The following is a 27,567-nucleotide window of genomic DNA, read 5'->3' as shown; positions in this document are numbered from 1 at the left end:
GCACTGCTGCACAGCTTAAAGTAACTTCATTCAGTATAAAATAATTTTAAAAGGAAGTCACCTTACTGTAAGTCATTATATATCTATAAACCAAAATTCCCTTATAGCTCACCATCAGACACTTGCTTTAAGGAGGACCTTGGCTTTGATAGTTTAAATCACGTGTAATCCTGAAATAAACGTGAAGAGCAATTCTTTATACCAAACAAATGTCCTTATAAGTGAAGAGCTACAACATCTTGTGCAGAAAAATTGCTAAAGCCTTAAATAGTTACTGTGTCTCTAAAACTACACTAGGTTTTATTTTTTTTAAGCACAGTACTGTAGAATTACACGCTGGTACAAGACTGGACAAAATGCCACATCATACAAGTAATAAAACCAGAACTTCAAAATGGCTTCAATATAAACAATCCACTTATATTCACAGAACAAGCTTCTTTCACCAGCGTTCCAGGAGCCCTGCTTAGGAACAGCATGAAGGAATGCTAAAATCATCAAAGAGCAGAGAAACAGATTAGAAGCAATCATACAGATATATTCCCAGTTGTCAAAAAACTGACAAAAGGGAAAATATTCTGTGCATTCTCATTGGTTTTGTGTAATTTTTAGAAAGAAAAAGAGATGTTATCTCTCTGTCAGATACAGATACTAAAATAGTTGTGAACAAATGGCTGGTTGCATGAGTGAGAGGGTGAAGTCAAAACTCTACGTTACTGGGGACTGACCTAGAGCTACAATTTCCAAAGAACAAAGGCTAAATCCACTTAGATTAAGATAAGAATGGATTTGGTTCTTTTTCTTCTCCTACAAATTAAATGATTTGCTATAATCCACTGAAGCCTAATGGAATTTTGTGCCTGAAATAACTGGGAGATGATACAATTCACAAGTGAAAGCAAGAATAGTGTTGTACTTTCTTTTCATTACAAAGAAGAGATCAGAATCATCCGAGTCACCTGTGGTACTATTACAGATCTGTTTAAAAGACGCTCTTCTTTCAGCCATCAACAACAAAACAGGAGTATCACCTTCTTAACAAGCTTCCACTAAACTAATATGGATTGAAACGTTTTCTCTTAAATACAAAATAATGATGGACTGAATTCTTTTTCACATTCTGTCATTAGCTATAATGCTCACCTCCAGTAAATTGCATTTCTTAGCAGTTAATTTGAACTTGAGTTAACTTGAACTTTAAGAAACAAACCACAATTTCCAAAGAGTGTTAATAGGCTCTGTGCAGTCTAGTTCCTTCAGTACTAACCTGAGATTTACTTTAGAATTGTATAAATTTCAAATACAAATCCCCCTACTTCTCCCAATAAATATTTCAAGGAAAATGTTACATAATGCACGGTCCTGCTACAGGATGAAACTGAAAGTAATCATACTTGAATATTCAATATTCAAACAACTTAAAGATGCATTTTGAACATTAAAATCATGGGTTATCAAAGATATTCAGAACATCTCTGATCAGTGAAGCTTCAGAAAATAATTTGCTTCTACGATCTCTTATGAGACAGCTACCATCTAAAGTAACAACTTCAGAAACAAAAATAATCATCAATCTTCACTTCTTTCCCCTTATCTGCCTTAGCTACCATTACTGAAAATTAATTTTAATCAGTACACAGCAGACTTCTATCTATAACAAAACAAAATGCTTCACCTTCCCCCATTTCCCATTCTTGAATAACAAATGACACAAGCTGAAATAATTTCTTGAAGTCAGTCCTACTATGCATGGTGATATAACAGCAAGTTAAGTATTCATCTGCTCCACTTAAGATAGCATTACATGCACTAACATTTGCAAATTTAATTGCAATTTTGGTGACAGTATACAAAAACCCAGTTAAATAAAACCAGGAAACCTTCTGCCTGTTTTGTCTTTAAGATGTGCATTCTGCCTATATCTAAGCTAATTAAGGTCCTTCACACAATACCAAAAGAACTAGGCTACTGTACACAATGTAGGGCCTTTTGCAAGGACATATTTTTACCATTTACCATAGCATACAACTCCACCTTCCTTCTGAAGGAAAGTAAAATGCTCAGCACGTAGGACTCTAAGAATATTTTAGTATACTCTCCTTTAGACACCGAATCTGCATACAGGGCTGGGAAGATATGTAAGCGAGAAAAAGTGGGAAAGCAAGATTTCTGTTTGACATTTGTTACAGACAAGAACATATAGATGCACACGTTCCAGAACTGAAAGTGTCAAAATGAAGTAAACATTATTCTGAACAGGCAATTTCCCCTGGGGTCAGACTTGGGCACCTCCTGGAACCCAGAGTGTTTTGAATCAAACCAAGGCTGAGGCACACAATGGAGAAAGTGTAACTGACCTCCCACATTCTGCTTCAGTGACTCAAGCACCCTTCTCTGTAAGTGCAGTCAGTCCTAGCACATTAAGCACTAACACTCAACGAGAACAGCTGAGCTCACAGCTCTTTTAAAAACCTAGCAGTGCATCAGTAGTCAGAGCTTCCATTATGACTCTCTAAAACTTTCTATGAGGCTTTCTATTTATTACCTTTAGGAAGCCACAAGAATTGCTTATAGTCCTCTTTCTTCCTGTTTAGTTCTATTAACTTCGTAAGAAAAAAATTAAATGTCTAATCTCTGTTCATGCTTAAAATGTTCTGCAACAGCTTGGAGGAACATACAAACAACACACGCTCAGTTTATCTTTCTTTGAGCCAACTACCTTTTCCCCATTATATAGCTATCAGGCATTATTATATTTTCTTCCTACTGATATTGTTAGTATTTCTTCCAGTTTTCTTCCTAACAGCACCCCTTCAGAGAACATGTGAAAACATAAGAGTTTTGAGTCAACTGTCTTGAATTCCCTTTTCCTTTCTGGACACAGCTGCAAAGCTGTGGCCAAATCCCAGCGATATTCAATACCAATTTTTCTTCTCATCGGTGTAAAAGATTAGCAAGACAAAAAGAAAAACATCTCACAGATTCAATCTGACCGACATGATCAGCTGTACCATGAATGAATACATTTAAAATAGCAAGGCATCTCTGCAGGGACAATTTCTCCTTTCCTCCTCACTCCAATGTAAGCAGCATCTATTATTATAGCTACATTCTCACAGATAGAACTCCTAAGTCAAAGGGTCAAAAAAGCATTCATAATTAAGCAACAAGATAGTTCAAAATCTTAGCACTTTAAATCATTGCATGGAATACAGTCTGTATGCACAGACTTGTATTAGTGGCAATGTAACAAAGGCAGCTGAAATGAACCACTAAGTGGTTCCTCTAGGCAGATATAAAGGGAAGTAAAATCACATGAACTGCTCCAATAAACACATATCTCCTTTTAATTGCATGGTTCAAAAGTAATGCTGGTGTAACCAAAGAGATGCCAGAAGAAGGCACCAGGAATTATCACAGAACAATAAGTATGTTATATACTAGTTGCTTGGTATTGCTTGGCTGTTGCTTGATTTTATTGTTTTTTTTTCCTCTCAGCTTAAATCAAGAAAGACACCAAAGAATCCCCACAGGTTAATCTTCTCTCACTACAGTTGACAGACATGTAATGTGTAATGGTTACATAAAGAATAATAATATTTAAAAATTTATTCTGATTTTCCTCATTTAACTAATTACTTTCCCAAACATACATATACACACGTGTTGTGTGTGTGTATATATATACACTTACTGCCTAGTAAGTAATTAGAGATTTATTAAAATTAAATCTAAAGTTGTCAAAGGATTACATTACCTGGTTTAATCTGGGAATTTAAGGGGTTCTTAAAATAAGAATTACATAGTATATAAAAGAAAAACAGAATCTACATTTAGAACAATGGCAAACCAAAGCAGAACCACATCTGCAAGCTGATTTTTAGACTGATGAAGCTATCTTACAAAAGACAAAGTACCGGAGCAATTTTATCAATACTGATGCATGTTTGTAGGTGTTTAGAATCAAGATGCCCTATTTAAAGGATGGTAGCTTTATCAAATTACCTCAACAGGCATCTGAAATTCAATGACAACACAAAACGTGTTCCATTATGATAAATGAAAAACAGGAATTTTGCTTTAAATTTTTTTTTAATAATTTGAAAAACACTAATAATTAACTATTATCAAGGTATGGATCTCTGTCAGCCTATTAAATACATACTCCACTATCAGGGAAAATCTAACGAAGTACACCATCATACCGTTCTCACCACCTACGAATATTAATGATAAAATTCTGTACAGAGAAGACGACTGCAAGGCATAACAAGGACAGAAACCACTTTAAATCACATAAAAGCAATGTCACTATGAAGAGTAGGATACAATCTCCCAAACTATTCTTATTCAGTACTCTTAATCTAGATTTTAGAAAAGCAAATGAAAGATTTGCAAGAAAGATGTGGAGGAGCCTGCTGGAGTGGATCCAGAGGACCATAATGATGATCAGAGGGCTGGAGTACCTCACCCATAAAGAAAGGCTTGTTCAGCTTGGGGAAGAGAAGGCTCAAGGAAGACCTCATTGTGGCCTTCCAGTATACTTGAGGAGAGTTTATAAACAGGAGTGAGACCAACTTTGTACACAGTCTGATAGAGATAGGACAAAGGAGGATGATTTTAAACTAAAAGAGGGGATTTTCAGATTAGATATAAGGAGAAAATTTTTACTCAGGGAGTGCTGAGGCACTGGAGCAGGCTATCCAGAAAAGCTGTGGATGCTCCATCACTGGAGACGTTCAAAGTCAGGTTAGATTGTGCTCTGGGCAGCCTGATCTGGAAATACGGTAGGGGGGTTGGAACTGGATGGGCTTTAAGGTCTCTTCCAACCCAAGCCATATTATGATTTTATCTTAAAGTTTCCAGAAGAAATAACCTTTCTGCAATGCCATGATATAAACCATAGCTTCTTCCAGAGACAGATGAGAATATTTTGTAATAATGCTCAGCAACCTGTCAAAAAACTGTGAGCAATTACCTGATCTATACTAGGTTGCCTTCTATAAGCACTATATTCGCAACAGTCTGATCAAAACAACACTATAAAAGTAACTAACTATAGCAATCTTATCCAATTATATTATTTTAAAGTACTTGCTATTATCACCTGTAAGATGCAAATAATTGGAACATCTTAAAAACTTCTAATGAGAGACCCTATTCTCATTGCTCCCTAAAGAGAGAAGACACCTCTAAAAGGTGTTGTCGCTGCTGAAAAGTTAAGGCATGATCAAGTGCCAAGAGGCTACAAATCCTACTTCATCTTTTTCACAGACCTTTATTAATATTTCCAAAAGTCACAGCCACATTTTGATCAAATTTTACATCTCACTGCATTAGAACAACAGCTTTTATTATGAGCTAAATCTCTCCCAGGCAAATCTCTGCCCAACAGGCAAACAGCCCGATTATTTTATTTCTAACTACTGCTTTAAATGGTGGACTATCTTCCCTTTCAAAGAGCTAGAGAAGAACACATCAATTCCTACACCCACTTTCCCTTGTTATCTCAGAAAGAATTCTGCAAGCCATTAGCACACTATTGGCTGCCTGGTCCTTAAACCAAAGGCTTACAGAGGAACAAAAGAAGCAAGCTCTGCTACAGGTTTCTCTTACTGATCATATAATTAACAATTACTGCAGTGTATGTTCACAGGAGGAAAGTTTCAAAAACTCGAAGTAAATGAGATTTCATATTTTGTTTGTTAGATGCAGGATTCTCCAGGCTGCAAAGCTACCAGCTGAAATTTAGCTCTTACAGGTTAGAACTCCAAACTGAAGGGCTTTTGATGGGAGTACATTATAAGAATTATATCACTGTAACTGCAACACTGGTTGTACATAAATGGAAAACTTGGTCGAGAATCAAGGAGTTGCATTAAGTGTGGAAGCAGTCATTTTGCCTCCCATTCCTGTGCCAAACCACGATGGGAGAAACGAGCCTGTAGGAAGCCTGTCCAGCTGGTGGCTATAGATAAAGACGCTTTTGATTTTCTAAACTTGCCAAACCCATACGTTTCCACCAATGGAAAAATCAACTATTTTTTCTTAAATTCAGTGGAACGGATTATATGAACATTATTGGCAACTACACAAACCCATCAAGTAATTTCTGTAAAATTGTCACATGGACCTGCACAAAAATTGGAAGCTGTATTACTTTCAAACTGACACTAACTTGAAAAAAAGCTAAATGTTTGCACTCATTTTTTTGGCTAAATGCTTGTAAGAAAAACATCAGAGTCCCAATCTTGACAGAAACAACAGGTTTTAATACAACCTCAGAAAATAAGTACATTGCCACAAAGGTTTTAGCTTTTTCAGTTTTAATTATTCCTCCACATAGGCTGCATCTGACAAAATCAGGGCTTTTATATATTGTATACATATGGATGCACATATGTGAATGTTTTATGCCATATTCCAAAACAAAATAATATTTGGTATTTCACAAAGGATAATGAAAATCTCTACAGAAAGGTATTTGTTCACACCAAATCTGCCATTCCTGAATAAAGATATTCTCAGCTGCACTGGAGATTGACTGTGTTCAGAAAGGACTCAGTTCTTAAGCATTAATGTCACAGAATCACCACATAATCCCAACTATAAGGAACTGCAAGGGATCATTGTCTCCAAACTCCTGCTCAGAGGAAAATCAAAGCCAAAATCAGGCCAGGCAGGTTGGGTTTCTTCCACTCAGGTGTTGAAAACATCTAACAGCATATTTCTTAGCATTTCATCTTCTTGTTTCCCTCCAGTATTTCCAAAACTTCAAATACAGTTGTATGGATGGTTTCAACAGAAGTTCATGAAGAACACACAAGAAGAATTCTGTATGTTCCAAGTATCAAAGTTAACTGAGGATATATATTAACCTCAGACTTTTTGAAGGATATTACTATTTTGGTAGTCTTCATCAACCAATGAGTAAGACAGCCTAGCAACAAACACCAGTATTATAAACTGATATGTACTGAAAAAGCCTTGTATTTTCTGAAACCATACCACTGATGACACAAGAGCATGACAAACTATCTCAAAGGCAAGCTCAAAATAACAACCATCTGCAGAAGAACTGCAAAAAAATCATTCTTGATCTTAGCATGCAGAAGGTTAATGCATAAACCCAACAGAGCCTGCTTGAATGAGTAAAGTTTAGAAAACACCTCAGACAGCAGACAAGTCTAATGTTTATTTAACACCCCCTACAAGCACACACTTTTAGAACAAAACCAGCACAAATCTAGCAACTCTCTGCCAAGATCAAAACCAAAATGTTGAAGAAGTCTCAGGATCTCTAATGCGAGGAAGAAAAATATGACGAAGTTTCTCAATGGTTCAATTTTTATTTTTTTTTTTCGCCACAAGAAAGTAAGACATCACTTTGGAATAATGTCCATCATGCTACAATAACTACAGTTCTCCAAAGCTTGTTACATTTAGAAATAGTTATTTTGTTATTCAGTCTCTGAATTCAAAAAGGCTGGATAATATCCAGTAAGTTTTTAAAAGTCTGAACTCTTCTAAATGCATCTATTTCACAAAAAGGAAAGCATGTAAGGAGTAAGACATCATTTTCATATTTTAAAATCCACTGAAAAATAGCAATAGCCCACTTTAATTTCTTGCAATGTTCGAGGTAGTTTTCTAAAGGCAATTCTGTTTTCTGCTTTTGATTAAAGACTTGTGGATTCTCTGTAAATACTCCTATTTCAAATAATACACGTGTGAACGTGAGTGTTCTTAGTTGACTCCACAGTTGTTTTTAAATAAAAATACAAAAAGAAGCCCCTGCTAAAAATATTTACATTGATTGATAAACCTTTCAACAAGATCTTTAGAACATTTGTGACTTGTTCTTTGTTTCCTTTCTCATTAGCTTCTTTAAGACAGTCAGTGAAGCATATGAAATGCATCATTTTAGAGGATCAGTATATAAGCATTGATGTTTTGCGCACAGTGGGAAATTCTTCTATCTTGAATTTAAATTAAAATACTCAACATCAGTCACTTTTTCAGATCAACTCATATCCCATATTCAGATCAATCCCATAATAACAGCATATTGCAAATGCACAAAAATATTCACATGATGAAAGTTAAAGCTGTACAGGGAGATACTCTAGAAATCTGAAAGTCTACAATAGTACTACATGAGTAATTCAGAAGAAAAGGATTCTGCTTTCCTCCCCGTTTCACCCGTCTGTATCACTGTCAGTAGCACAGCCCCTACGTTTCTCATCTTTCATTGCTAACATGCTGCCATTTTCCACTCATAATTTCATGTGCTTCTGAAAAATGTCAGATTTCTACTACCCTCCTATCAAGCAGCCAGCAGACTCGCCATCACACATTTTTGAAATTCAGCTACATTAGCACATTCACGGAGCGGCAACAAAGCAGCAGTCCATCAGTAACAAATATCCTCAGTGGGGAATATTTCCAGAAAGGGGTAACAAAACCAAATGATTTTCAGGACCAATAAGCCACACAGCACATCAACAAAAAATAAATAAATTATATTAAAAATATTAACCATGCAAAAGATTTGCTAGTTGTATTAAAAAAAAAAAAAAAAAAAAAATCACTAAAGAAACAAACAGTTCTGAGTAACACTAACTAAAAAAAGAATTGAGTCACATTAGACAAAACACGTCACAGCAGCAGTGCATCAGAAAGACTACTGTCAACTCCCAGTTCTTAAACAACATTTCTGAGACTAATACTAAAATTAATGTACTTCTTTAGACATTTGAAATTGGTGAGGAGGGGGTGGGGGAGACAGTTTTAATTACCCATTTGATAACAGACATCAAAGCCCTTTTTTTCCTCTGTCTTCCCAGTGATGGGAGAAATGCATGGGCTGATCACTGGAGAAGCCCGGTTTTCCTCTTTTCTATTCTCAGAGATGTCAGCAAATCACACACTGAGTGTAGGGATGCAAGAAAAGTGGACATGAGCAAAAAGGTAATTCATCAAGAGTGCATTTCCAAACATAGAGATTGAAATCCCTGCTTCATAATAGAGGCAGGATTTCACTGACATTCAGCTTGCTGCAAAAAAGCAGCCATGAACTCCCCCCACTATCAACTCTCCTTGTGCAAGTCAATGCGAGGCCCTCCCGTAGCACCAACTCAGCGGAAGTAAGGAACTGAACTGCTGGGGTCCCCTCAGGCACCATGCAATATATTGTCCCTTAACACAGCACATCACTGCCAAATGGCTGATCTGTGGTATGGTTGCCTTCAAGAGACAGAGGCTCACACTGAATCCACAGACATTATAATTCAAAACATAGTTCTATGTCTGATAATTTATCTCAACGACGCTCCTCCTAATCAGAAGTCAGCAGAGCACCATCCCAGCCCATCTCAAGCTCTGTAAGTAATGCAGCTCAGAGTGTAGTTGATCATGTAACTTCGGAGCAGCATGTCCTCCAAATGCCAAGAGAATTTCAGAATTAATGATGATTATGTTTAGGGGTTCTGTCAGTGATTCAATTAAGTCAGAAACAGTTTTATACCACAAATGGTGACATACACTAGGTCTCAAAGCAATTGCCCAATGTAGGCAATGAAAGAACAAGAATTTATCAACATCACCAAACTACATCACCACTGTACAGTTTTTGAAAGAAATCAAAACTTATGTTCAGCTGATCGCAAACACACTCATTAGAAAACAGCAATGTTTGCCCTCAAGGTCTGAAAATAAATGTGGATTAGGGCCAGAAGGAAGTGCCAAAACACAGCATCCCAAAGGGACTGTGTCCATAAATACAATCCACATTAATTCAGATACTGCAGAACTACAGTATTTTGCCCAGAAAGTGGGCAATTCAATTCACTTATGTGCATTTATGTGCATTCAAGCTGAAGTCTCTCACATCTCACAAGAACACAGTGCCAGGACACACCCTGAAAGAAGTGACTTACTCTGTTTCCTCACACCTACTCTGTTTTGCACAGCAAGGGAACAACCCTTGCAGAAGCAATTGAGCTGTAGTGTACACACCATGCAGGCACCCAAACAAAAAACAAAACAAACCAAAAAAGCAATTAGCATCATTCTTTCTTTCACTCCTGCTGTCTTTACGACAGCGTTACGTTATTGCGTAAACTGCGAGGAAACTGAAAAGAAACAAAAATAGAGACTTGATAGAAATGCAGGTCAAAGTATTTAAAGTCCAGCAGTAGGTCACTTACGGGAAGTGAAAAAACCTGGCTGCACTCAGTATTTGAAACTTAGCAGAAAATAAACTGCAATTTCAACTTTTTCTTCTTCTCCACGTTCTTCAAATCCCTCACTTCATTATTCATAGCAGATTCAAACATTTCCATTGTGTTCTCTTCACATCTAAAATGAACTCTGAGTGTCCACCAACGGCTTTTTCACAAATAAGCATCAGTAGTATCAGTTCCACAATCTCACAAACAAGCTGTATCCAATGCAAACTGGCAGATACAGGGACGATTTTGCCAGATATTTTGAAGAATGGCTAAAAATATTGCATTACTTCATTAAGAGACATTTTTTCTGCCTCAAGCAGCATTTTACAGAGGCTAACAAAGAATGTAATAAAGCAAGAAAATAAACCATCATTGATAAGTGTATCAACCTGCTTTGCTGTCTCAATGAAAATAATTAAACTGCTTTTCATTATACTCCCTCCTTCAGGGTAGCACATAACTTAGATAAGATTTTTTCCCTTTCCAATTATTCAAGAGAAAACAAGCATTTGCAGAAGTCACTTCATTGCAATTCTTGGCAGACAGGTTAGGCAAATCAGTACAGGAATTTGCAGATCCTTTGGCTTTTATGTTGTTTTGTTGTTTGTTTTTTAAAACTTGCGTACTGAAACATAAGGACAAAAAAAAAAAATCCTATTCTGTCCAATGCACCTTCTGACTTTTTAACAGTATTAAACACATTAAACAGTGCTGGCAAATACCAAATCCATGCTACCACTTTGTGATATACATGACAGAGTAAGTTAAAAAAAAAAAAACATTTTTTTCAAAAACATGCCCAGGAGTTGATGTCATACACATTTTTTTGCTCACCATCTTCTTGTATCTGCATTTAGCTATTCCAATAGTTGTAGTGGGCCATCTGTGATCTTTAAATGTTGCTTCCTCATAAACTGAAGCAAGTTAGTTCTCTACCTAGCCATCATATCTCTTTCAGTACAAATACAAATTTATAAACTATTTTTCAAGTGTTTTCAACAGAAAAAGGAGAAAGCTAACTCTTTTTTATTTCAGACTAAGGAAGGAAGAACCTCGAGAGAGGATTTTTCATGAAAGGAAAAAAAAATATCCCTGCAAAGAGTAATCCTTTTCACTGATTTGCTCTATTGGTGACCTTTAGAGAGATCTACCGAAGCTAAAGAAAAGCTTAATTAGCTGAAAGGGCAGCTGGGAGAACAGGTAGCATGAAGAAAAAAGCTTTCAGTCTTTACTTCACAGGATAAGAATTTTTGAAAGATTGATGAAATCTTAAAGACTGCTTTATAAATATTAGATACTGGAACCCATCAGTCTGGGTTAGCTAGAGATAGAATTAGCTATGGCAGAGAGACAGCCTACTCTGAAACCTATGCTTCACATTGCTGGAATAAGGCCCCAGTTAAAGGAAAAAACACTCATGAAGTGCACAAGAAAGAGATCTGGGTTTGAAGTGTGATTTTAGAAGCTGTCTTACTAACTTAATAGCAAACAATAATAATAATTTAAAAATTTTCTCACCTTAATTCTTTTGTTTTGTGAGTAATTCAAATCAATTGGTCACCCAACTATAACCTTTAGCTTCTCTAAATCCAACAGACAACATGAGATAAAGTAATGAAGAATCACTGTCCAAGGTCCTAAATGTCCTTATGTCATAAAAACAAGATGTTACAATGTAATTTTATTTTGCCACTGGTTTGTACAGTATAGTTCTGAGAAGTAGAGCATCCTGATCCTTCAGGCAACTCCACTGCAAAGAAGCTCTAAGAATCATGTAGAATTTGCTGAAAATTCACACACATCAAATTAGCAAAAAAGGGAAAGGACTGGGATATACTTGTTGGGAACCACGATTGCAGGAATTTATCATATCACATATCACATTTCTACTTGCAACACAGTTTACACTGTTTGCCAGTTCTAGACACACTTTGCATAAATACAGTACAGGAAACTGCAGGACAACCCTACATCTAATTTGCAACTGGAGAGCTCCAGACAGCGCTCAGCTACACAGACAACTGGTCAACAACTTCAACTTTGGCTCCACCAGGAGGGAAAACACTCTGAGCCCACCAGTATTCAGCGTATCCTACAAGGCAAAAAAATTTTTACAAAAAAAAAAAAAAAAAAAAAAAAAAAAAAAAATCTTGACAGCAAGTCATTAATTCATTAACATTTATGTATCCAATTAGCAAAAAATAAAATACTAAGGAGTCAAGCCAAAAACATTGAAGCTTTTCTTATTGGCAACAATTTGTTTTTTTAATTTTCTCTTCACAAATAAATTTCACTCATCGCTCTGGGACAATAATTAACACTCCTGTTAACTGAAGGCTGAAGCGGAAGGAAAAGAATTAAGGACCACGGTATCCACTGGAGCTTCTGTTGCTTCCATAGGTATGCCACCTACTTCTACAAATTAAGAATGTAAGCCAGTGAAGTAGGCAAAGCAGACAGAATAAACCATGCCTGAAAATGTAGAAGGAAAAATAAAAGCCAACTCAGTTACCAGTGACAGAGCAGTAGCCTGGGAAATGCTGTGGCCCAGAATCATCACTCTGCTCTATGCACATCAAACACCTTGGATATTCCAGGGTTAAGGAGAGATTTGTTATAGACTGCACTGTGCAGTTTTCCTCTGGGGAAAATGAAGCAAGAATAGAAACAGAACCTTGAGGCAAGGTTCTCACACACTCCAGCAGATTCACTGGTTTTACTGGCAGAATGTATTATTACATTCACCTGCCAAAGAGTTAAAGGATTACCTTAAAAATAACAAGAGGAATGAAAAACCACATGCGTTAATATACAGAGGGATGGCTTACATGAAACAAAACAATAGAAAAAAGACCCCCCTGTATGGCTTACTATAGAATCACATAGGTCTGAAATCCTTTTGATTATGAAAACCGGTAAGAAATGTTCCTCTGTACATGTTATGAGGTTCTAAACTACCACTAAATCAATCATCAGTAATTTTTTTGTTTTGTTAACATACAGTGAGACCTGCTGCTTGCCACACAGGGCCCTGCAGCACCGTTAGAATGGCTGCAAACCCATCACAGTTCCCTCAAAACTCCCCAGTTACTTGTGAGAGAAAGCAGCAGCAGCAAGGTCTGCTCTTTTACAAACTGCATTGCAACAAACGTTACTTAGACGAGTTGGAACATTACGGAACTATTTTTTCCATCAAATTTCATCACCCCTGCAAATTCGCTGATCCTTTCAGCATAAACACCTACGATCTCCCATTGGATGTCTCCGTACAAAACCCTCTGCGATGCTCTCTGGGGACATTCGCAGCGCCTTTAGGTCAGAACCGACACTTGCAGTCATGGCGCACATAGCTCTCCCCAGAGCTCTGCCCGACGCTCTGCTCTAACGACTCACCCAGCGCGCGGTTCCCGCCCAAAGCCCTCCTCCCTGCTCCCCGCCTGGCAGCAGCTGCGCACTCCCCCACTGCCCCCACAGCGAGTCAGCGCCAACATGGCTCCTGAAACCTGCAGCCTCGTCCTTCCTTAAATGCTGACGCTTCAGCTAAACACAACGGCGGGCTCTTGGGAGAGCTTGTCTGGCGTTCAAGCTGTTCCCATTTTGCCTTTCCTCTGAGTAACGTCCACTCCGTTACGTGTGACAACTGAATTTAAACAACGATGTGATTCACAACTGTCTTTCATGTAACAAAATATGAGGCTTACAAAACTTCAGGACAACCTGTTTTAAAGGTATCCAGTTATTACCTCAAAGACCTCAGGAAGAAAAGTGGAACAATAGTTGTTAAAACTACTAAGGCAGAAAAACAGGCACAGCCGTCAGAACCGTAGAATAGAGCTCAGTATCATCAAGGTACACAAAAAGATGTCAGCCGTGAAGCTGCAGCAGGATGCCACACGTTCACCTATTTAATAAGATGTTTTCAGTACAAGTGTTTTGAGTTAAAATCAAAAGGAAAGTTGGTAAAATAGAAAGAATAACAATCCCATTAAACCATAGCAATCACGGATGGTTACCACCACGCATTCCCTGGCTCTTTGAAAAGCAGTTTTCTCCACTGTCTAGCAACTGTACAGAATAAACTAATTCTGGCTGGATAAAAAGCATTTCTTTTCTTCCAATGCAGACAGCTTTGGGAAAAAAAAAAAAAAAAAATCAAAGAAAAAACAAGAAGAAAGGGAATAGAAAGGGGACGTGATAAGCAGTTACACAGCAGTTGAGCGGGCTCTGTAACCCTCACCATATTTTTAAAACAGTATTTTTATATACTGATTTCCATATACTTCCTAGAAAATGTATTACACATTGTATCTATCCTTTTGGTCATCATTCTAATTCCCAGTGCCCAAATTAGACCTTCCTATGAATATGTCTTTCTTCTTGTCTTGCCTAAAACATATTGTTTCTGATCTGTATGCAGCAACCTTCCTGCTTAATGGAACACTGCTAATCCATGCTTTCCCAAAATATCTTCTGTGCCGGACTGAAAAAAAGAACTAGAACCTTCCAACTTCCCTCCTGGGTCATGCAGAAATAGAATAGAAATAGAATAGAAATAGAATAGTTCAATTGGAAAGGGACCTACAAAGATCATCTGATTCAACTGCCTGAGCACCTCAGGACTAACCAAAAGCTAAAGCACATCATTAAGGGCATTATCCAAACACATCTTGAGAACTGTCAGACGTGGGGCATCAGCCACCTTTCTTGGAAGCCTGTTGTAGCATCTGACCTCTCTCACAGTAAAGACATTTTTCCTGATGCCCGGCCTGAACCTCCCATTTGGCAGCTGTGCCATTCCAATGCATCCTGTCATTAGACATCAGGGAGAAGTGCCCAGCACCTCCCTCTGTGCTTCCGATTCTCAGGAGGTTGCAGAGAGGCCTTGCAGGATCACATTTAACAAACACCAATTTGACACTTGAAGAGTAATGAAGTTTCCAACCACTTGTTCACACAGCCATGGAGAGGCTCAATCTAAATCGCTACACTCCAAATAAAGTAAACCACATTCCAGGGCAATCAGTCAGTGCTGCTTCATGCCTCATCAACCAGAGAAGCTGCTAAGAAGGGAAACTCTTCACACCTGGTTAGTAATTAAGTACAGCTCACAAACTGATATACACTGATCTAAAGAAGCGGGTTTTTTTTTCCAGTTGCTTTTGAGGACATTAATATAAAGCATCAAAAGAAGTGTTGCGCTCAAGATGTGGTTATCTATTTCTGTTCCTACACACACAGGATGTGTTACAGCTCTCTAAAAGAAATCAACGTATTCAACAAATCCTAGCTTTTGTTTCTGTGCAGCTGCCTGTGAACAGATTGCTTTTTGCAATTGCTTAGACTGTAAAGGTTTGGCACATACTAATTAAGAGCAAAATCATCTGATTCTGATAACTTAGATGTTATTTTAGACAATTTAAAAACAAAATCAACAAATATCGTATCTTCTCAAAATTAAGAATGAATGCACAAGGTAAGAAAGAATGCAACAAAATCAACATATTCACCTTTATGTGTAACCAATACCAAAAGAACACTGAACTAAACCTGAACCATTGCATGCACATGCAATGAATAATTCCGAACAGAAAGTTATAAGAATGTTTTGTACATCACAAATTTGACGAACATTAAATTAAAGGACAGAAGAAAGCTTTCTTAAACAGCCCTCAGAAGGAATGGTAAAGGACTATCAAAATAAAGTTGACTATAATATCCACAATTTTATTTTTTAAACAGACTATATTTTATAGACAGCACTATTCAAAGTTTCTGACAGTACATTAAAAAAAAAAGATATGAATCCTTATCACATTAGAGGAGTTAGGACAGAAGGAGATAACACCGAAGCATTTTCAATGGAATTTTTTACTTTGAGCATATTCACAATACTAAAAATGAATAATTGCAAATGTGTTCTATTTATTTAACATAAATTAGATAAGTTAAAGCAGATGAGCAACAGAAAGTTACTCAAGCTGACAGATCTTCAAAGAAATGTGCCATGTGGTGAACCAGCTGGTCATAATCAGACTTCAGATTAATACTATTTTTTAAACAAGGATTCAAAACCTTCAGCAGTCAAGCCAGTTAAATCACAATGCATGTTAGTTCTGAGAAGTGCAAGATTCTTTTTCTTCTTCCCAAGGAATAAAAGCACTTTTCCTCCCAGTTCCTAAACCAATCCCATGCTCGAGAGAAGCAGAACATTCTTTCAAGAACCGAGCTGTTCCTTAAAGCTGTTCAGAAAGCTACTGTCTTAATGGCCAACAGAAATCAACACTATTAAGGTGCTGATCCACAGATGAATCTACCGGAAGAGCAGCCTACGATTTACAACCAAGAGCATCCTGATCTCCTTCTACATTATCACCCAGAGGAGAAGGGAAGAACTGACTCAGCAAATACTGGATCTTGGCAGGATTGGAAAGTAGCACAGTTCAACACCTGTTACTAAAAGAATTAGAGCACACTCACAGTAGCATACAAACATATGAAGTGGAGTCCAAGCCTTAAAACAAGTAGAGTCACCTCTCACACAAACCACTTACACTGGGCCCAGCTCCCTCCCTCTGAGCTGGTAAAGCGAGTGGCCTTGCAGAGCAGACTGAAGGCTGAGAGCCAGAAATAAAGGAGACAACTTCTTCCCAGATCAGATCTGAACCATTCAGAGAACACAGTCTAGCATTCACCAGACTGAAATGAACACACAGTTGGGAAAAAAAAAAAAAAAAAAGGAGAGCAAGATGAAAGACCTTGTTTCCAAGCAGTACACATTTAGTTTGGCTCAACCTCTAGACATCCCCAGGTGCAGGCTGCCAGGTGTTGGCACTGTGGCTAGATTGCTAGGAGCATGTGGAAATGCAAGACCTGCTGAGAGCATACAGGCCTTAAGAATAGGAAAGCATTATGCTTTAACTCTGATTAGTGGAGTTCTAGGAAACCCCTAAAAGTGAAGTTTGGCTTCACTTTTAAACACACAATTCATAGTAGCCATGGCCTAAGACAAACAGATGAAGTCATTACACTAGGCTAAGATGAAGAGGATATCAATCAGTGTTCAGGCAAAACATATTATAAACTGTCTAAAAAGAAAATACTTCAGCTGTTTCCTAAAATATTTCAATTAATAACCCAGACAAAAGAGAAAGAAAAAAAAAAAAGCATGCATATGTTTGATTCCCTTACTGAGTACATCATTTAAACTAAGAAGTTTGTCATGCTGCATGGAGACAATGCTACTGAAGAGAACACAGTTACAGACATGCTTTAAGTTATTAAGAAACAGTTGAGCGATGCAAAGAAAAATCAACCCATGGCAGTTTTCTCAGCTGATACAGGTGCTGAAATCCTACCCCATGCCTCTGTGGTGCATGAGAGCGCACAAACAGAACCCAAACTTGTCTGCACGCTTCAGCACATATTTAGAGACTTATACTGCATACAAGGGAAACTACAACCCTACTCTAGGTGACTGCATCAATCCAGCTGCATTTTTGTCCTAAAAATGAATGTTAAAATGTGCATGCAGTGACAAAATGAACAAATATCTTACAGTTTTTGAAAATCAACAGCAACCACGGGTGTTCTAATACAGACAAAACACTGGCCAGTGGAAACCACAATACCACAAAAGAGAATACAGTCAGCGTGACACAGCAGCTGCTCTGTGACCCCAGGACAGCCGCACACTGCCAGCACCAACCTGTCAGGCTGTGACTACATCCTTTTTGCCAGCCCTGGGACAGTCAGTATTTCTATGTTGCTACAAAACTGAAGGAAGCAAGGCAACCCGAACGGAGGCAGTACCACCAGAGCACTCAACCCCGAATTAGAAAGTGCCGTTGTTAATGGAATTTACTTTTGAAGGCAGAGTGTTGATCTCATACCATGGTGGGCTGCATAAAACATTTTAACATCTCCATAGCAAACTGAAGGTGTGAGCGTGGTACTGGCAGACACTTTCGCGTTATTTTTAACCTGTTAAAAGCCATTATGTTTAGCTCAAGCACGGGCCAGTGACTGCGCCTCGTGACAAACGCGTGTTCCCGTGACTCGGGTATCTGCCCCGCAAGCTGTCCCCACGTTCTCGCGAGTTCCGCGCAGGTGGGAAGGGCACACACTCGTTGTAACCACCTGCGCCAAAAACACTCAGCAGTTCTTCATCTCTATTTGCACTCCTGGACTCTTCAAAAGAGTATTTCCCAGCACAAAACCATAAATGCATTCGGCCAGAAAACCACCACCCCGCAGCGCACCGACAGCAGCGACGGACCGCAGCGCCGCCACTCGCCCCGCGCCGAGCCCCGCCGCGCTCGGCCCCGCCTCTCCCCGCTCCCGTGCCGCGGAGGGCGGGCTCTCCTCCGCCTCCTCCTTACCCGCCGGTGCTGCTGCGCGGCCGGCGGCGGCGCTGCCCCGCGGCCCCGAGGCTCTCGCTTCCCTCGGCCTCCGCCTCCTCGGTGTCCGTGAGCGCCGCCTCTCCCGCGGCCCCCGGTCCCTCCTCGGCCGTGGCCGTCCGCGCCGTCGCTTTCGGTCGCCGACTCGGCCGCCTTCTCCGCGCCGCCGGGCCGTCTCCGGCCGTGCCGGCCACCTTCCCTCCGGGGCCGGCTGCCGCCCCGTTCCGGCTGCATGGCCGGGCCGCGCCCTTCCCCCGCGCCGCCTGCGGCCGGGACGGTCCGTGCCGCGCCGGTCCCCGCCTCCTCCCGGAAAGAGGCCGGCCGTGAGGGCGAGAGCGGGAAATGGCGGCGCCGCGCGGCGGCGGCCCCGGCTGCTGCCCTGCTCGCGGCGGTGTTGCTCGCGCGAGCCTCGTCAGTGCGCCCGGCCGGGTCTGTCCCAAAACAGTGCGTTTTAATGTCTAGAAAACAGTGATGTCAAAGCTGTCTGAGGTTAGTTTCTGCACCACATGAGGAAAAAAAGGGAACCGAACCCTGGCGAACACCTCGTTGCAGGCAAGCCCGTGCAAAGTCAAGTCTGCCAGGCGTTCCTGCGTGCTTGCAAAGCGCGCGGGCAGGGACTGCTTAGACCTCCGAGCGAGGCCGTTTGCTGTGCCGTGCCCGAGCTACAGTGCCGTGCCGTGCCCAGGGAGGTTCACCGATCCCCCGTCCCACTCTTACTGCTTTGGTTTTCCCGTGCAAGCTGTCATTTGGAAATACACGTTAAAATATCTACCTGTTTTCACGGGGTTTTTAAACCCAGTAACCCTCACAGCACAGTGCTGCCGCAAAACCCACACTATGAAATCATGGGTTATATATCTCTGCACTACCCCTGCCCATAGTAAAGACTGCTGCTAGGCATTAATGCACTGCAAACCAGTAACATTAGCATGGCTTCGGTACTGCATGCAAGCAAATAAATTTTTGTCAGGGGGAGCATCAGCAGCAAGCACGTCACTGAGACACTGGAGCGATTCCATGTGCAGCCAACACCAGCCTGGCAGGCCCAGCACTGAGCTAGAGCTAATAAACCCCATCAAACCCAAGCTGTGACTGCATCTGTGGCACAATTCATCTGTGACACGAACAATCTGCCTGCAGATAGCTGCGAGCTGACTATATGTACAGATTTAACATCTCGCAGTAATTAGTACTTACAGCTAGCCCAAAAAAAAATCAGCAATATTTGGCAACAAATAGCAAATATCATTACAACTCACAAGTGTGAAGTTCATGCGTCAATAATTTTGAGGCAGATAGCGAAGTCATGGTATTGTACATGTGCGTTTTGATTTTGTAATTTAATTTTGATCTCCCTATTATTATAATCTGTTGTGATAGACAATTAACATAAATTATGTTACCATAGCACGCTGAAGTCTCATTCATTGACACTGTTCCTCCGAGTTACAGAAAAACAGAGAACAAAAGGTAACACTATAACGTGTTAACAGAGAATTATGAGGCACAAGAGGGTGCAGTATAAGAAGCTATCCAAATTGTCAACATGTCAGATCTTTGCATGAGAGTTGCTTAGATGCTGTCAATTTTCATAGGCATCAGCTAAACAGTCCATTAGGGAGAAAACATGATGATAGTGAGAGTGATTTATTTGGTGATAATGGCTAAGTTTGTGTCATTGATTATAGGGAACTCATACCAAGCGTGAAGAACAGCACTGGAGAAAGCAGAATGTATTCAAAAAAGATAGTAGGTGAATATAAGAGTGCTGGTGTAAGATTGGTGCAAAGAAGAAAAATAAGAATGGAAGTGTGAAAAGCCTTCAAAAAGAAAATAAGTAGCTAAGTTTTCATATAACAGCAGAGGATCACTGTGAGGAGATGAGCTGTGTGCGGCTCCCCAAAATGATACATTTAGGGATCTCTTTGTGAGGACACTTACCCTCACAACGCTCTTCTGTCCTTTGTTTGTACATTAATTACAATGTATATACCATATCATCTGTGTTCCCCCTACCAAAGTCATATCAATCCAAGAGCAGTTGTGTTAGGGCAACAAGTTCGGCTTCTCCTTTTGTTCTGTGGTCTGCAGTCTACGTGGGGTAGCTTCAGAAGTCTTTCCTAATTTCCAGTTTTAGAGAGGGTAAAAGACCAGATTGGGGAGCACACTTGTTCACTTGCTACCTATGACAAAAGACAAAGTATTATAATTTCTACTTTCCACTATTCTGAGAAAGGTGTCATATTCTAGGAAAAAAACAGAAATTCAACCTCCTGTAATCTTCCTAACCTGCTGCAGAACCCCAGGTGTTAGGCATGGTTAGTGGGCATGGTGGGGATAGGTTGGGGTTGGACAATCTTGGAATCTTTTCCAACTTCAATAATTCTGTGATTCTATGATGCTAATGTAGAAGGCAGCCAGTTAATAGAGGTTTGTTCATGTGCCTGATTGACATTCATTCTTGATGCCTTTTTAAGGATGTCTCAAGGCTTTTCTGAAATCTCACTTACCAAACAGCTATGAGCACTGGCAATGTTTCAGTTATGTTAGTTGTCAGGCACAGTGCACATCCCCTTTCTAGGAGCACAGTTGACTAAGTTAGAGCTTAGCTGTCTGAGGTCAGCTGCCCTGCTAATAAGAGCTGTTGTGAAGAAAGCAAAAGCAAGGGCCTCCATCTCCTTTCTCTTGTAGATTTCTGCAGAGTCTAGAACCAGGATGAAAATTCTTCCTTCACTTAGGGCTCGTTGGAACTGCTGTGTCACTTCTGCTATTCTTGGCTGCTAGGCTGGCTCATGAGGCCAGAGAAGCTAAGCATACAGATGGTCAACCTGCATATGTTATAGTTACTGTGGTTATTGCTAGGCTACAAGGCCTATACATGAACTAAAATCCTGTTGAGCTACACTCAGTATGCATTATGCATAAACAGGATACAGACTTATGGACATCTAAATATAAGTCAGGAGATGACAGTGAGACAAACACAGATGGAAAAGCACCACTTCGGTTAGAGTCATAGGCAGTGGTCTCAGTACACCAGCAAGCTTACTGTTATCAAATCTCATCACAAGAAGTAGTCTTTATGGAATGTTTGAAGAAGAAATCTGGTATACTTTTGTGGATACTTAAAAGGCACCGGATAACAAAAGTGAAGGAAAAAATAACATATAAAATAAAATATAAAGTAAAATGACAGTGGAAAATATTGAGATTATTTTCTGAAAATTCAGCAAGTGGCTATAGAACATTTATATATTCAGCTGATATTCATCTATTCAAGAGCCTTCTACTTGGCACTAAAATAGATGACAATGTGTGAAAAGTACAGGCTGGAAAGCTTGCAGTTAATGCAAGACATTTGCAAAGACCAAATAAAATAATGTTCCAAGAGCTAGGATGAAAGAGCAGTGGAATGAATGGATAGGAAGGACTACAAAATAGAGATTCTGTAGAGAGAGAATCCTGAAGACTTAAAAGTTGGAGTTGGTGACCTATATGATAATTTTAGCTGAACCCGTATCAGTTACAAAAAAAAAAAAAAAAAAAGGATCTTCTTACCTGTTTTTTTACTGACTAGATGGCTGATAAATTTAAACATCCTTTTCTATTTCTGACTTAAAAACCTAATAACTACTTGATTATTCCAAAATTACGTGGCCTAGAAAAAGTAAGCATCAAACAAGTGATTAACATCATCAGATGTGATGGAATAACTAAAAACCAGCAGAGATCTGTGAAAGAAGCTAATTGCCTGAGTCAGGCATGCATTCTCAGAGACAAGAAAACAGCAGCGAAAAAAGTTACACCATATGAGAGAGACTGTAGGAAGGTATGGACATCAGAGATATATTTATAAATATAATAACAGTGGTTTCATTTCCTTCTACTGCTTGTGCAGTCTACAGTATTAAATTGTTTTTGTTGCAGTTTGTCACTGAGGTTATCCATTGATGAGTCCCCTTCATTTTAATTGTTTCCATCCTCAGCCCCACTACTCACTCAACCAATCCTTCTAGCACTTCCACACCTTATCTTGCTCAGACCTTCCCATAGGGAAAAGTCTTTTCAGCTTAACTTATTTTTCTGAAAACTTTTTTTTTTGTACTTTCCTATTTGCTTAACTCTAAAAATTCCCCAGCAGAGCACTTCTAACACCTAATTATTTACCAGTGCCACCATGCCAGCATGATTACTATCTCCCACTGCATCTTCAGTATCCTTGTGTTCCTTTTCTGCTGATGGATTCTGAAACAGTGACTTCCTCAAATTTCCCAGAGACCATTTCTGAAATCTTGACGTCTTCTATACAGTACTGTAAGAAACAACACCATGACTCACTGTCTCATTACATTGCAAAAATTTAATGTCTGTCTTTAACAATATGTAGAGTGCCACTTAAGGTATTAAAAATGTAAGAGCTCGTATGATTGAACATCTTACGAAACAATAGTTGTTTTGATTGCATTTAGAAATGTCATAAAAGTACATTGTCTTAGAACACACGTGTGTTTTATTTATGTTCACAATGATAGAAACAGTTATGACAGTGCAGAAAGAGAACACAAATAATTTGATGGATTGCTTTACAAGTGTTTCAAGGTATATCTAATGGAAGTCTGTGCTATTTAATGAGCTGCTTTCTTTTTCTCTTTTTTCCTTTTTTCTTTACAGCTGCCTCCAAAAGATATACAGAAAGCAATATGCAAGAGTGCTAAGATTTGATGACAATTGATCAAGAAAAAGAATGGAAGTAAATCTATTCAGCAATTCCACTGTTATAAATAGTTCGTCAATCAACCATAAACAGTTAGAAGGGCATAGCCTCTGGGAAGTTATTACTATTGCCACTGTAACTGCAATTGTAAGCTTAATAACCATAGTGGGAAATGTTCTTGTAATGATATCCTTCAAGGTTAACAGTCAGCTCAAAACTGTTAACAACTACTACCTGCTTAGTCTTGCCTGTGCAGACCTCATCATTGGAATATTTTCTATGAACCTCTATACCTCTTATATACTCATAGGCCATTGGTCTCTTGGAAGCCTGGCGTGTGACCTGTGGCTAGCGCTGGATTATGTAGCTAGCAATGCTTCAGTTATGAACCTCCTAGTCATCAGCTTTGACAGATATTTTTCCATCACAAGGCCTCTGACATACAGAGCTAAGCGCACGCCCAAAAGAGCTGGCATCATGATTGGCCTGGCTTGGCTAATCTCCTTCATTCTATGGGCACCTGTAATATTATGCTGGCAGTATTTTGTGGGTGAAAGAACAGTGCCCCCTGAGGAATGCCAGATACAGTTTTTATACGAGCCCATTATCACTTTTGGTACTGCAATTGCTGCTTTTTACATTCCAGTGTCAGTGATGACCATTTTATATTGCCGCATCTACAAAGAGACTGAGAAACGTACCAAGGACCTTGCTGAACTTCAGGGTTCTGAGTCTGTGGCCGAATTTGAGACGATAAAGCCTCGAAAAGCTTTCCTGAAGTCTTGCTTCAGTTGCAAGCAACAAAACTTAGTCAAAAGGGAGAGATGTCAGGCTTCCTGGTCTTCATCCAGTCGAAGTACATCAGCTACAGTGAAGGCATCCCAGGCAGTGAGCACGTGCACTGAGTGGGCTAAGGCTGACCAACTGACCACCTGCAGCAGCTATGCATCATCAGAAGAAGAGGACAAACTTACCACTGATCCTGTTTTCCAAGTAGCTTATGGGAGTCCATCTAAAGGTAAGGAAGAAGAGTTTAATGAAAGGGAAAGTAAGGATACTGTTGTCAAAAACCAACCTGAAGAAAATGATTTTGAGACTCAGCAATACTTTTTGTCACCTGCCATTGGCCAAAAAAGTAAGAAATGTGTGGCCTACAAATTCCGCTTAGTGGTTAAGGCTGATGGCACTCAGGAAGCCAACAATGGTTGCCGTAAGGTAAAAATAACTCCTTGTTCTGCTGCTGTGTCGAAGGATCCTTCCATCAAAAGCATGGATCCAAATATAAATAGCCAGATCACCAAAAGGAAAAGGATGGTTCTTATAAAAGAACGTAAAGCAGCACAGACTTTGAGTGCCATTCTTTTGGCTTTTATCATCACATGGACTCCCTACAATATAATGGTTTTGATCTCCACATTCTGCTCGGACTGCATTCCTCTGACATTGTGGCACCTTGGATATTGGCTATGCTATGTGAACAGCACTGTTAATCCCATGTGTTATGCTCTCTGTAACAAAACTTTCAGGAAAACTTTTAAGATGCTGCTTTTCTGCCAGTGGAAAAAGAAAAAAGTGGAAGAAAAACTGTACTGGCAGGGCAATACTCGAATGCCATAACTACTCCTATGTAAGAGATAAATAGAAAAATAGATATTAACATAGCCTAGTAAAGGACTTTTAATTCCGTATTTTCAAAGCTGTTGTTTTATATGTCTATGTGTTAAAAAAAAATAGTCAGCAAAAAGTGATATTTTGCATGAAAGTAGTGTGTTTGGGATAAAGAAGTCAGTGGTTGCTGACAGGGTGTTCATGATTATGCAGTAGATCTGCATTAAAATTATTGTGTTTGTGTTCTTCTGTCCTTTCTTTCAGCCTGAGAAATTGTAGCGTGTCTTGTAAACTTCTAGGAATTAGCGTATGATTATCATCCAGTCATCAGGGCAAGTTATCCAGCCTATCTCCTTTTAGTGCAGAACTGTTTCTTCCTATAGCTCCTTTCCTCCTTTCTGCTGTATTGTCTATTTATTTTTCAGTGGAGCAAGCAATGGAACACATACTACTTCTGTTTTGAGACTTTTCCACACGCTATGGAATGAAGCAAGGACTATTTAAAGAGGGAAATACCGTTATCCTCAATACTAAATGGTTAGGGAGATTCTTACTACTCCAAAAGAATACACTTACTACAGGAGAATGTAATACTGAGAAAATTTGCACGTTAAGATGTCTTTTCTGGGGAGACAGATGAAGGGCTCATAGGGAAGGAAACAGAAAATGTATTTCATATAAGGAGAATCCAATCCCCATCTCAGTTCCATCCTGCAAGTCAATGTTATCTAAAAATGGTGATAGTTAGCAGATATCTATGAATTTGTATTTCTTCATTTCCTAATGCCTCTGAAGGATATATTTTAAATGTATGCAGTAGTAACAATAGTACTGATCAGAACTGACTATAAGGATGGACACAGTTCGTCTATTTTACAGGACATAAGTCAAATCCTTTTTGCAGTCTCTCTATTGCACTTCCCCTTGCAAGTGTATGCACAAAAACGTGCATCAATGCCCTGCAAATTCACCTATCTATCACAAAATTATCGGAAGCTATGGCAAAATTGGTATTTCTGAAAGAAGAAATATTTTTTAAGTACTTCTCCATTATTTATATAGAAGTATTGTGCTTTCACAGCTCTTGTATCTGTAGATATCTTTACAAATACTAATCAAATTAGATGTTTGGAAACAGAAGTTTCCCAGTCCAGCAGAACTTTGTCTGCCACAGCACTGGGGGCTAGAGACAACCTCACCTGGAGCTGTGGCTCCTGGGACTCCAGGTATAGCTGCAGTAAGCTAATCACCTGTCCAGTAGCTGAGATTTGCCAGGGCTTCGAATGTGGTAAAGACATTCACGTGCCTATCTGGTATCTGTTTGACTGGCAGAAGTCGTGCACCTTTGACCAAATAAGTATGTGAAGACGAGGCTGCTTTTAGCACGAAGCCACTGAATGGAAATGATGCCTGGCTCATAGTGGTAGAAAAATATGTTAGTGGTGATAGGATTCACAAGGAGTGAAATTTTAAAGTACACAAATACTTAAGAGTAACAGAGAAGGAATTTCACACACCTCACTGAGTCTGCCTCACAAAGTTCAGATTCAGTTCTAGCCTCTCTATCAAAATTCAGGGTGAGATGCTCTGAAGTATAAATTTGGGCCAATGTTTGTTTTTTTTTAGCTATTATACATGTTAGGGGGACATTGCAGCAGTGATGAGACCCAGCTGCATATTTCAGTGATCATGTTAGTCATCCTGAACATAACATTGCTCTCAGCAGAATCATTCATATAATTTATTATTTTATCATCAACATATTTCCCTGCAGATATATAATTCCATCATGTCAGCAATCACAGTAAAGTAATTAATATTTTTTATCCTCAATCTCCAGAGGGGAATACTGTTAGTGAAAGATTAGCAGCGTAGTAATGTAAAAATATGTTCTCTGCGTTCACTTGATTGATTTTTTACCACACCACACTGTGCCTAATACTTTGTGTGCATTAGCATATGACTACTTATTAAAAGAATGCATTGGTCTTTTCAAAGACCCTTTCATCAGTTTTCCTCTATCACTACCCAGAGCTTTTTCTGTGTGCAGTAACTACGTACATGGCAGTTATTATAGTAGGTAACTTTGTATTACATTGGTTCGGACATTCAGTAAACTGTGTTTGATTTTTAGCAAACGAATGCCCACTGTGGCACAAGCTGTAGTTAAAGGCAAAATTCATGAGATAGTAACTATTCCTGCTACCTGTGATGTTGTTTCTAAAGTAAAGCATTGGCTTCTACTTCTGAAATTAAATTGAATATATTTTGTTGGTTTTGGCTTCTGTTGAACTAGAGTGCTCTGTAAATGTTTATGGATTCTGTGCTTAGTAAATGTATTAGAATAGATGGTGCTGGATGCAACAATGTTGGTTCAGTATAATTGTGAAATGTGTGCTCAAACTATGCTGCTAACACTTCACAGTGTGAGACATTACACTGCCAAATCTGGGAACATTGTAAAGACCTGGAATTATATTAAGATGTGTTTGTCACTTTATTGTTACATGAGATGTTCACCCTTAAAAAAAAAAAAATAAGAAAACACAAAAACTCATTAGAGTGTGAGTTAGTATTTAGTTTCTTAATTTTATTTTGTTTTCTAGCTCTATAAGGG

The 27,567-nt window shown here is 39.2% G+C and overlaps 2 protein-coding genes across 2 annotated transcripts in view; one reads left to right on the top strand and one right to left on the bottom strand.

Annotated features, from left to right (window-relative positions):
* Positions 1-19,096, bottom strand: part of AVEN (apoptosis and caspase activation inhibitor) — an 84,263-nt gene extending 65,167 nt beyond the window's left edge. Inside the window, exon 1 of the mRNA XM_031593721.2 lies at positions 18,611-19,096. Within this exon, the coding sequence (XP_031449581.2) occupies positions 18,611-18,862 (252 nt within the window). The 5' untranslated portion in view covers positions 18,863-19,096. The remainder of the gene's footprint in view (positions 1-18,610) is intronic.
* Positions 19,097-22,239: 3,143 nt separating this feature from the next.
* On the top strand, positions 22,240-27,464 carry CHRM5 (cholinergic receptor muscarinic 5). Its single transcript, XM_031593720.2, has one exon. The coding sequence runs from the start codon at positions 23,373-23,375 to the stop codon at positions 24,957-24,959; it is 1,587 nt and encodes a 528-aa protein (XP_031449580.1). The 5' UTR covers positions 22,240-23,372; the 3' UTR covers positions 24,960-27,464.
* The last annotated feature ends 103 nt before the right edge of the window (positions 27,465-27,567 follow it).

Source organism: Phasianus colchicus, chromosome 5, assembly GCF_987193195.1.
Source record: "Phasianus colchicus chromosome 5, bPhaCol1.hap1.1, whole genome shotgun sequence".
Lineage (NCBI taxonomy): Eukaryota > Metazoa > Chordata > Aves > Galliformes > Phasianidae > Phasianus > Phasianus colchicus.
Note: the sequence above shows the minus strand (reverse complement) of the source record. Positions and strands in the feature narration are given on the sequence as shown.